Source organism: Erythrolamprus reginae, chromosome 2, assembly GCF_031021105.1.
Source record: "Erythrolamprus reginae isolate rEryReg1 chromosome 2, rEryReg1.hap1, whole genome shotgun sequence".
In the NCBI taxonomy this organism is placed as follows: Eukaryota; Metazoa; Chordata; class Lepidosauria; order Squamata; family Dipsadidae; genus Erythrolamprus; species Erythrolamprus reginae.
In genome coordinates, this window is record NC_091951.1 from 195,705,953 (window position 1) to 195,718,170 (window position 12,218).

Here is a 12,218-nt window from a genome sequence, read left to right on the forward strand (position 1 = left end):
AATTCAGTTGCCATGGCCAATCAGAGCCTGAGTCCATGGAGGACGAGCCAGAGCTGGGGCCAACAAAGGTCAAAGAGGCAGTCCTGGGTCTCTTGGGCTTGTGATAGCAGGAACATGGGCAGGATGACTGAGAGAGGGGGCAAGATAGGGCAGTCAGTGGAGATGAGGAACAGCAGAGCTCAGGCAATTAGCAAGGACCACCCCCTCCTGATCCCTGAGCATGGAATGGAGAGGAGGAGGGAACAGCACAGGCTGACCAGATGACTTGAGAGGAGACCGCCCCACCCCTCTTCACAAGGCACACCTGAAGACTGAGATTTAAGGAGACGCTGTAAGGGGGGGCACTTGTCAGAAACAAGTGCTGAATTTGTGGAGTGTTGTGTGCCATTGCTGATGTCCAGAGTTCACTGGACTTCTTGCTTTATCATTGCCTAGTTCCTTTGCTCCGTTGGACTTCTTGCCTTGAAGTCGTTGTGCTAGCACCGTTTTTCTGAACTACTTGCAGCAAGAGGTTGTTGTGTGAGTGAGAGTGGGTGCTTTGTTCTGGGAATTGCCATAAAAGTGGAAGCGTTTAGGGGAAAGTTGGAGCAATAAAGGGGAGTTTGAACTATCAGCTGGCTGTGTTGCCTCCGTGGCTTACCCCAGATCATCAAATCAGCTATGGCAACTAGCCATGGTCCTGAAGTAGCCCAACTCAGCATTTCCTGTATGAGTAAATTATAAATACAAACCATTTCCCACATATATGTTGGTAGTTTTGTTGGAAGTCTTATCTCATCTGCCCCACTTATCAACTTTTATCAACATTGTGCTGCAGAATGGAAGTAATCACACCTTTCTTCTGGGCAACTCCTGATGGTGAATCTGCTCCAATTGCCAGAGTTTCCATACAGCAAATGTAATACAGGCAGTACTCAAACTTATAATCACCTATTGAATGGCTGATAAAAATTATGGTGCTGAAACAAAATGCCTTACAAACTGGTTCTTATATTTATGACCATCACAGCATCCTTGCAGTCCTAAGATCCAAAATTAGGTATGTATCTATAGCAGTTGTGTCATCCTGGGGACATGTGATCACCATTTGTAACCTTTCCAGCTGGCTTCTGCTAAGTAAACTCCATTGGCGGTAACTAGATTCACTTAACAACAGTGTGATATAGTTAACAATGGTGGTGATTTGTTTAACCAATGTGGCAAAATGGTCATAAAATTAGATGTGGTACATCACTTAACTATCACATCACTTAGCAAGAGGTTCCGGTTCCAACTGTGGTTGTAAGTCAGAGGCTAATTATTCAAATTATAAAATAATTTTATAATAATCACCAATGGTACATGACAACATTTCGGCAGTATACAAGCCAAGTCCAATAAACTTGTTAGAACCAAGAGACATCCATAGGACTTCTTCCCTTCTAGTCCCACCCACAAATTATGGTCTGCAACAGTTCTGTTCCTTTCTCAATCTGGATGGTGAATTTGTAAAGCATCTCATTCCTAAATAGAATGTATTTACCCAGGAAGTGGCCTTTAAGCTAAAACTGGACTTTGGCTGCTCTAACTGAAGTGAGCTGACCATCAACTACCTTTAAGCTGATGCCACTGCGAAACCTCTGCGGATATTTAGTGAATAAACAGTTGCAGAACAACATGAGGGAAACACTGTGGAAGACCATGAAGGAATCAGTTGGGTTTATCTTTGCTAACCATGTGAACATCTTTTTGAGAGCACTGTGAAATGAAAGAGCACATGTTATAAGTTGTTGACTAGCTGGAGAATGGGACAACTTTGCCACAGCCAACTCGCTGCAGCCAACTCACCATGGCCAACTCAATGCAGTCAACTCAGCATGGCCAACTCACTGCAGTCAACTCAGCATGGCCAACTCAATACAGTCAACTCAGCATGGCCAACTCAATGCAGTCAACTCACAATGGCCAAATTGCTGGGCCAAGTCACCATGGCCAACTTGATGCAGTCAACTCACTATGGACAACTCAATGCAATCAACTCACCATGGACAACTCGCTGCAGTCAATTCACCATGGACAACTCACTTTAGTCAACTCATCATGGCCAACTCACTGCAGGGCGGCTCGCTGCAGGACAATTTAACAATTCTACTTAATTATTTTAACTAAATAAATATTATTTTAATTTTTTTGCCATTCACATTCATTCTATCCCTTTACAAAATGATGCAATTCCACCCTTTCTCATCCTGCAGTAAGTTTTCCTGTGGTGAGATGACCATGGCAAGCTCTTGTGCAGTGAGTAGACTGTGGCAATTTGGCTGTTGAACTTGGTGAATTGTCACAGACCCAAGTAGCTACCTAACTGTTAATGCTCTGCTACTTTTATTTGGAAGCACTGAATAATTCAGAGGTGGTCCTGTACAGAAATTACTTTTGGAGATAATAGGGCACAAAACAATGGACACATGCTTTCTGGGGAAGTAAACCCTAGTTCCTAGTATGTTTTATGAGTGTGTTATTTCTCCTAATGTGCACATCTTTATCATGTTTTCTCTAGGCTGCCCTTTTTGCAAATCAGGAATGTCTATTTCCTTAACATGCATGTTTCTCTAAGCACCTCTTGGTCAGAGAACTGCAAAACAAAATACAGAGAATGAAAAAATAAATTGAAAAACTCAGTTAAGGTCCTGCAAGTTGGTTTGGTTAAGGACTTGCAAATTCAGCTTGCATTTCCCATTGAAATTGAAAACAACCACTGCTGCCACAGACTGGTCTTTGACTTTCTCCATACTTTTTTTCCCCTTAAAACAGGATTTAAATTAAAATAATTGAAGGTTAGAAAGAACCTAAGCTATTTCTTCTTCCTTTTGGAAGATCTATAGGATCTGCCGATTCAATGCAATACTAGGTTAGGAACTCCAACCTTTAGTCCAAGATTAGCATTAGAGATACAGTAGATTCATACGAACCAGGATGTTTAAAGTTGTATATTCGAAGTTGAATACTTACAAAATCAGAATAAAAAAATAAAGGATAATATAGAAAACATATTGTTTACAAAAATCACCATGCAATGAACCCCGTAGAAGAAAGATTGTGGGCCCAGGGTCCACTGATTCACATGGAGCTGTTTTAACCTCCGGCTTGCCACACCTCCCCAATTGCCACCAGCACCATGACCAGCACCGCCTGCTTGCCCAAATAAAGAATTGCATGCGCTAATAAATATGAAAAACCTGATGAAAAATCTGTTCCCTCAGTCTTTTTCTTTTCCCCAATCCAATCGTATCCAGTGCTCAGAGATACAGCCTACAGTTGGTCAATCTAGCGTTACATGACCCTATAAGAAGATCTGGTATCCTGAAAGTCTTTTATGTCAACCCATAGTTCCATGATTCAAGGGGAAGGCTGCCCTACATTAAAAAAATCTCTTGAGCTCATTGATGGAAAGAAAGTCACATTACCCTACAGGCGGACTTGCCTACCAAACACCTTGTCCATCTCAGGAAAACTGAAGCACTCTGTGGATGGAGAAACAGAAGTGGACAGCTACCACTTCTTGATGCTTGTGCCCCCACTCACTTCTAATCTACTTCGGCCTGCCATCTGCTTAGAAGCTTTCCATTTGGGGGTAGGAGCTCCAGTTTTTACAACCCTCTTCAACCAGCCTCCATGACAATGTAAGGAAGGAAGGCACATGAATGCTTGGATCAGGCAATTCCTGCACACAAGAAGATGCTTGCAATTTCACAATTTTTTGTATCGGCAAAGCTGCTATTAGCATGAAAGGCAGGTTGTCTGCACTCTTAAGAAGCATTCCAGTATCTCCTGCAATCTTCTAGTGCAGGGCGGTCAAACTCCCAGCCCATGGACCGGATGTGTCACGCACTGGACATGCCGATGCTGGGTTTAACGAAGGGGAGAAAATATCCCGATATGTCACGTCATGTCGCTGTGACGCCGTGAGTTTGACACCCCTGTTCTAGTGCATCCCATTTCTAGCAAACTGCCTGCTTGATATTACATACAACAAATGTGAAGGCTCTATAGACTAAGAGCAGAAATATCCAGTTCTGAGACCATCATACACCACAGAAGCTGCTAGGCCTGTCACTTAGTCTCATCACCAGTCGGTCTTACTTCACCAGCGAGGAAAAAATTTGTATTGGGAAATGCTGTGTACTCTGCCTGAGCTCCAGGAGGAAAGCAGGATATAAATTTAATGAATAAATAAATACATCAGTATGTTCTGTATGTCTTGCCAGTATGTCCAATCGATTCAACTGGAGGGAAATGGCTCCATTCAAATGTTTTAAAGACTCTTATTTCAAACCGGGAACTCTTAGTTCAGAAAATAACAATTCATCAGACACAGCAAAGCAAATCTTCCCATTTTTCTTTCTTAAAAAAAAAACATTTCTGTTGAACACTGGTAACTGATAAGTGGGAGCCTTTGCTCCTTTCCTGGCAAGGCAGCTCAAATCTGTCTTTTTTCACACCAGAAATTTTGCAGCTTATAAAACTTGAGGCTGGTGACACATCATTCCTTAAGCTTTGCAGAGATGTCACCCATTTTTCAATTATCAGGGCAGATCAAAGGTGCGACCAAGAATATAAGGAGCTTTCTCGTCTGCTTTGAGATATTCCTCTGGCCAAATGCGAGGGGCGTTGGCCTAACCCACCAGAAGGTGCCTTCCCAAATAGCCCTTTTTGTCCTTGCTTGGGCAATCTTCTAGCATCAAGATTCAAGGTCTCGTGAGAGCCGCAAAAGTTCCTTCTGTCTGTCAATCACTCTCAAGGGCTGGATATGGGCCCAGGTTGCAGCTGGACTTCGAGTGCTGAGCGATTGTTCTGAGCCTGAAAGGAAACAAACCAGAGTTAAGGAAATGTATCATCTGCAATAGTCTGAAAGAGGTAGAAACAACAGAAACACCACTAAATAACATTTGACAAAGTTTCCTAGCTATCTTGAGCAAGAAAGTAATTAAATGGGAAGAAACTTTTTTTTTTTTGGGGGGGGGGGGGGGGGGGGCTTCTAAGACAGGTGTAGTCAGTCGTGTTACAAAAGTTCCTGAAGAACTGAAATCAACTGTGTTGGCCTTCTAGGGGATAGGTATAGGAAACAATGACTATTTTAGAGCAAAATAATTGACTTGTAATTGCTCAACCCACCTATTTTACTTTTTCCAATGCTCCAATACTCCACCTCTACTCAAATATATATGCTGCTAGTTTGCCATCAACTTATGGCAGAAGACACCCGTGGCTGAAGTGGAGTTGGGGTATTTATGTGGCCCATAGAAGATTGCTTATCCTTGCTGAAGCCTAAACAGCAGCTGATATTCCAGATTTACGAGGTTCACTCCTCTCCTTGCAAATTCTAGGAGCTGAATCCAAGGCTTTTTATATACAGACTCAGAACTCTGTCATGGAACTATAGCTATTGTTTTAGCCCGCCTAGCAGCCTGTGCAGCCAGAGCCTTTGGAGCCTCCAGCACCTCTTAGCAGTGATGGGAAAGAAGGGGCTACTCCTTTCTGGAATGCAAGAGGACATAGGGCTGCCAAAAGGCAAGAAGGTTTACTCTGGAGGTCTTCTCAAGAGTAGAGCTGCAGGTTAATTGGCCATGCCCTTAGACTACTTAAGTCCTAACCACCCTGAGTCTAATTGCAGGGAACAATGTCACTCCTGAATCTTGAATTTGGCGATTTCAGTTTGCATCATAATTTCTGAATCTTGACTTCTGCACGGTTCCAGTTTGCATTCCAGACCAGATCTTGTTTCTTGCAACATCGTTCCTGAATCTTGACTTCTGCACGGTTCCAGTTTGCATTCCAGCCCAGATCTTGTTTCTTGCATTTTCTAAATTTCTATGAAATTTCCCTTTAAATATTTAAACAAACTGTGTTTGGACATTTGTGTGTGCATAATTATTTGGGGCTTGGCGCTGGGGCAGAACAGTTATTTCCAAGAAGTTTTCATGAAAACCTCTGTTAGGACATAGTTCTTATGAAGCAGATGCTATTACATTTGCATTGTGTAGGGTGGGGAGAAAATACCAATATACCACAGGTGGTATTCAGCCGGTTTGTACCAGTTCAGGTGAACTGATAGTGGAAATTTGGACTGGTTCGCCGAACTGGCAAATACCACCTCTGGTTAGCCCCGGCCTCATCCTCGTGCAGCCACACCCCATTGCCAGACCCAGCCAGGCAAGAGAGACAGTGTTGCAGCAGAGTTGCTCAGAAGGTAGTCAGACTGCAGTGTCCCTTTAAGGTACTTGGATTCAGAGAGAACGAGGGAATCATAAAGGGATAGGCTGCAGGAGATGCCATTTCTGTGGGCATGGCTTGGTGGGCATGGCTTGGTGGGGGTCATGTGACTGAATGGGTGTGGCCAACTTGATGTCACTCACAGCAAGGTGCCACCCCACCAAGCCACGCCCACAGAACTGGTAGAAAAAATTGAATCCCACCACTGCAATACACACTTTTGAAAAGGAGGGCAATATAAACTATGCAATAACTTGATGGTTTCAAAGGAAAAGTCTTCAGTTAAACAATGTACAGGAGATCCCCTTCCACAATTCACTTGCTTACAGGTTGAGGCACGCATTGCCCGGGCTTCTTCCAAGAGGTACTGCGGACGACTCCGCAAGGGAGAGAGGGGAACTGGAGAAAGGGAGAAAAAGGAAAAGGAAAATGAGAAGTCAGAGGTTTACAGAGGAGGAAAGTATGTCATTTCCTAGCCAGCTCCTGCCAACTTCTGCTTTTCTGTCTTCTGCAAAGACATTTTTCTATGTTCCTGAACAGTCCGGCTCTAACAGAAGTGCTTATTATTATCATGCAAGCATCCTTATAAAACATCGAGCCAGGAAAGCTATTTCTCTCTCGATGCATCTCTCTTACCTACTGACTCAGATCATCTGTAAATCTTTCCTAGTCAAATGTATGACTTTCTTAGGGATGAGACGAGCTAAAATTTTAATTTTTAATTGGCATTAAAAAAAATAGATGATACCTTAACCTTACGGATTAGTTAAGTACGCTTGTTTTGAAAACTGTTTTGTAAAATGAAAGGGGGTGGAGAAATTCACTCTATTTCATCAGGCCACTTTATTTGTGCACCTATTCTAAACTATTCTAAACTGCAGTGTGTGTAGGCTTTGATTTCCTTGATCCTCACTGATCGCAATTCCCCCAAACCCAGCACTCTTCTATACTCACGGTTGGGATGACTCCGACAGTGATGTACAAGGTGAACAGCTTTGGCCATCATACGCTGTACAGGACAGATATGGGCATGTGTTAGATTATTCACTTGTGCTCTCTCTATTTTCTCTAAACAAGCTATTTGTAGACTGAAAAACGGCTAACACAGCATGCATGCATGCTGAAGGTCCCAAGACCTGCAGTCAAAATCTCAGAAAGCATAGTTTTGGGGTTTTTTTACCAGCTAGTGATTAACCCCCCCCCCCCCCCCCCCATGGAATGATTTATTTCAGTGGTGTCAAATTTAATTTCATTGAGGGCCGCATCAGGGTTGTGTTTGACCTTGGTGGGGTGGGGAGCAGGCATGGCCAGTTTGATGTCACTCATCAAGGGCGTTTGTGGTGGCCTGAGTGTTCTGCCAGCAAAAATGGCCTTCCAAGCTCCATTTTTGGCTGCCACACCTCCTGCAACCATCTGCCAATGAAAATGGAGCTCAGGAGAAATGCATGTGGCCCTCCCCAGCTCCATTCTCACTGGCACAGGATTGCAGGAGGCTTTGGCAGTCAAAAATGGAGCTTGGGAGCCCGTTTTCACTGGCAGAAGTACCGCGGGCCAGTTCTTCCCTGTTTCCAGGGGTGGGTCCCATGGGCCATATCTAAGTACCCCACCAGGTGCATCCAGTCCCTGGCCCTTGAGTCTAACACCCCTGATCTATGTCATTCACAAAAAGGCACAAGAGCAAGTCTATTCTAATTTTCTCCACCCCGCATCTCTACTCACCAGCTTTTCAAAGTTGACAAGGTTCTCCACCAAGGTACGGTTGCCCTCATGAATGAAGGTCATATCTGCAAAGTGAACGCAGGTGTCCATCATTCGTTACAAAAAGAAAAAAGAAATTGAGACCTTTTGCTCTTTGTAATTCTAGGACAATCTTGAAATTTTTTGAATAAGTGTTCCTCAAGCTTCACTTTTGGTAAGTTCTTAAATATATACATAGGCAAAAATGCAGAATTAATTTGCCAGCAGCTTCTTTGGTTTCAATGTAGCTGCTCTCAGCAGTCCAACTAACAAATCCAAGAAAAGCTCAGAGACTTTGAAATCCCAAAAGCAAAACTTTATTGGAGATACTCTTTTGGTACTGAAGAATCAAAACCAACTCTGGTTTTTCCTGTGCAATGCTTGTATAGTTAAGCAACAGCTTGGTTCTTCACATTGTCCAATTATGAATCATCCTTTTGTTTTGAGAACGGTTCATCTTTCTGTTAAACACCTGCATGGTGGATATTGTCTCTCATGGTCCATCTCTGAAGCACCTACATTCTTTCTCCTCTACACTCCCCACAGTTATTTGGCAAGTTGAATAGCGATAAGACCTAAACATTTCAAAAGTGGTTCAACCATGACAGCTGCATTACATTCCATGCTTTAGAACCTCTGAACTAGCTTTGGTTGAGGCTTTATTTGTCAGTTACTTAAAACTGCACCTGTATATATTCGATAGGATTCTTGCAGTTGTACCTTTAAGAAGGAGGGGCATAAAAGGAATCATGGGTGGGGACAGCTTAGCCACAGCCAATCTGTAAACACGATGGTTCCAAGAAGGATCCTGGAAAGAAAAAGGTTATATCAGATAGGATGTTTGTAGTCAAAGATGCTTTAGGAAGACTATTGACTCCTTCAAACCATTTTTCAATTGTGTGGCTTCATCTGCATTGTAAAGGTTGAAGAATTAGCAGGCACTGGCAATATTTTGGAAGCCAATGGCCATACTTATCCCTTTGAGGGTATACAAAATATGAGCAGAGCTGGACTTTGGGAAAAGTTACTCAGTTTTGACTTTTTTTTTAAAAAAAAATCTCATTTTGGAACTATGGTGTCCTGATCATCTTGCAATTTATTTATCACTTCTCTTTTCTTTGCTTTGCTTAGTTTTGTTTCTAGTGGATTCATCTATTCTAGGGATTACTTTATGACATTTTCACGCATTCCCAGACTTCAGATGATGCCATACTATTAAAAAACCTGTAGTATCATATAGGAGGTGGTTTCAAGAGCTGCAAAAAAGGAGAAATAAAGCTTCGGGCTGTCTTCTGCTAGCTTCCAGGCTTATGCAAAGTCCCTAAATATATATTCAGAATAATATATTTGGGGGTGGTGTAGTGGTGGAACCAGTTAGGCCTCATTAAATCACTTTCTCACAGGAAACCTCATGCTGCAGTGCCCAAATCTTGCATACAGTCTTCGGAGGGGGGCGGCATACAAATCTAATAAATAATAATAATAATTTAAATGGAGATTCGATGCTACTTGGAATTTAAGTGTTAAGTCTCATAATGGCAATATCATTATGATTTTGGACAATATTTAATAGTGAGTGGGTAGGTGGGTACCCTAATGCAAGATTGCACAGTGGCACCCAGTCTCCAGAAAAGTTTGCTGAGCCTACATAAGGGATTCTCTTTCATACTGCTCATCTCCTCAGATCTTCAGAGGTCTAGAAATAGATTTCCATTCATCTACTAAAGGACAGAATTCCTCATCAGATTTTGAAATCAAGAGCTAAAGAAATTGAGTTCTCATTGAATCCATTCAGGGAGAGATTAAATTTGACCAACACAAATAAGTGAGCTCATATTTTTGTGAAAAAGTCTAAAAAGAGAAAGAGAAGGTGGTGCTGAATAGTTCAGAACCTGGTCCAGGTAAATTATGCTCCATCAGTCTAGGCATTACTATCTCTCTGTAGAAGGATTCACAGATAATATGGATACTGATAATACTGAAGGATCCACAGATAAACTGTTGACCACTTCAGAATCAAAATGTAAATATTCTGACTAACATTAAAACTACTCCTCTTAACTCTAGCTGTAACTCCTAATATAAAACTGGTGTAAGCCACTTTCTCAACACCAGTTCAGTTCCCCATCAGTAAAATGGGAAACAGAGTGGGGTACTATGTAAAATGAGAGAAGAAATCAACACGTCCAAGTACAAAAAGGAGCATCTCTCCACTCACCAACATCCGTTCCATAGTGCCATATAGCTTTCTCATCTTGTGTGGAAGTTTCTGAGATGAAGAAAAGTCAAAGGGAGAATTGTTAGAAATGGCCAATAAGTTAGTGCAGAAAGTTGGGGAATGTATTCAACTTATTTTTGTTCAAAAGAGGACTCTGCACCATGAAAAGAGAGAGTGGACATTTAAACCCATAGGTAGAATTTACATATGTATGCAGAACAACATTAATCAACTTTGTTAGATCTCTCAAGAAAAGCTACTAAAAGAGGACAAAGAGGTCAGCCTAAACTGACCAAGAAAGGCCTTGCTTATTGGCATAAATCACATTCTGTCAAGAAAGGAGATGACTCAGTTCATATAATAATATGGTTTCTCAACCTGATTAATTTTCTTCCTTTGAACTAAAAAGGATGTGAATCATCTGTGAGCCTTAACTACCCAAGGATGCCTTACCAATTTGTGCTCAATAACATTTTTAAGGGCAAATTTCGTAGCTTCTCAACTGTAGCAGAACATGCAAATAACCCACTTGCTGCAGAAGTGGGTTTCTTTTACCTTCCCTACCGGTTCGGGAGTGCGTGCGTGCATATTACATCTGACCCTCTCCACATGTGCAGAAGCCTTTGCACATGTGTGGAAGGTTTGTTGCCAGCTGTTTCCAAGCAGCGGCAACCAGGGAACCAGTTTGGGTATATGGCAGGTGGCCATCACTACCAGTTCAGCAAGTGGGGCCAAATTTCCGCCACTGGCTCGTCCAAACTGGTAGCAATCCACCATTGATTTGCTGATTTGCTGTATTGGTGACTAGGATGAGTAGACATCCTATTGCGAGAAGGGCATGAATGTGAGATAGGCCACTGTTAATGATTGTTTGTTTTTATATTTGAATCATTGTTTATCTAGTTCAGAGAGGGGTATAAACTACCCAGGGTTACAATGTAAGTTGTATAAATTCCCAATAGTTCAATGTTCAAACACATCCAATGTTTTTCTCTGCAAATTATTTTTTAAATGAAAATGTCAACTTGGTTTTGTAGTTTCCTCTGCTTTGAAAACACTGTTTTAATTGCAATTGTTCCAAAGTACACTCTTCTGTATCAAGTTCACCACAAATAGATATCTTCCCCATATAAATACTATTCCATAGTGCTCCCAAAAGTTACCACCATATGAGGATGGTGGATTTCTTCAACAACCCAGTTCAGGGTCACCTGCTTTCCAAATCCCCCCAAAATACTCATTTGGACCTATTTTGAGCCAAATTTACTTCAGCTTGGGGGCTGGTAGATTATACAGCTGCAACAGTGTAATCCTTTCACAACTTTTGACAACATCTCTCCCTCATGCCCACAGTTGGACATATTAAAGGGTTTAGTAAGACAGTTTTTAAAGCATGTACCCATACTTGATTTATCATTGTTTTATGATGTCAACTTGAGTTGATTCACTGCATCAAATATGAAATGCTTAACAGGCAGATGTTTTCCTGTTCTGGAATTATATGGCTCATCACTCTCTTCCTAGTTTCTAAGAATCTAACTTCTTGTGAAAAGAGTTGCCTGACAGATGGTTGGCAAATAAATAAGTAAATAAATAAATGGCAATGGGGAAAAGCCCAGGTGCTCCTTTCTGGGCATTCCTTACTTATTTGAGATACTTACTGGAAAACATGCTCCTCCATTAATTCCTTTAATTTTGCTAGGATCCTTAACTTCTTTTCCAGTAACTGATTGTTAAGGCCTGCTAATGAACCTCCCTCCCAGAAAATCTTGTTCACATCATAATGCTTTTCAGGTCTGCCTCCCGAACTCATTATTATGGCTACACAAACGAAGTACACATATCCTTGATCAGTATACTCCATCGATCTGGAAACTAAGCACAGCTTCAAGAGGGATACACACACAGAAGAGAGAGAGGAAGAAGGTATTCAACTAACTAACCAGTTCAGCTGAATCAACTTTAGCAATGAATGGAGAGATAGATGTTCTATAGTCAAATCATCCCTATA

The 12,218-nt window shown here is 41.8% G+C and overlaps 1 protein-coding gene across 3 annotated transcripts in view; it reads right to left on the bottom strand.

Moving 5' to 3' along the window:
• Window positions 1-2,954: 2,954 nt before the first annotated feature.
• The window catches only part of RAPGEF3 (Rap guanine nucleotide exchange factor 3), a 108,372-nt gene continuing 99,108 nt past the window's right edge, over window positions 2,955-12,218 (bottom strand). For all 3 annotated transcript variants that reach the window (XM_070741018.1, XM_070741017.1, XM_070741019.1), the window contains 6 exons: window positions 10,208-10,258; window positions 8,710-8,797; window positions 7,972-8,036; window positions 7,207-7,261; window positions 6,580-6,651; window positions 2,955-4,839 (listed from right to left, as the gene is read on the bottom strand). In XM_070741018.1, coding sequence (XP_070597119.1) covers window positions 4,721-4,839; window positions 6,580-6,651; window positions 7,207-7,261; window positions 7,972-8,036; window positions 8,710-8,797; window positions 10,208-10,258 — 450 coding nt within the window. In that variant the 3' untranslated portion in view covers window positions 2,955-4,720. The remainder of the gene's footprint in view (window positions 4,840-6,579; window positions 6,652-7,206; window positions 7,262-7,971; window positions 8,037-8,709; window positions 8,798-10,207; window positions 10,259-12,218) is intronic.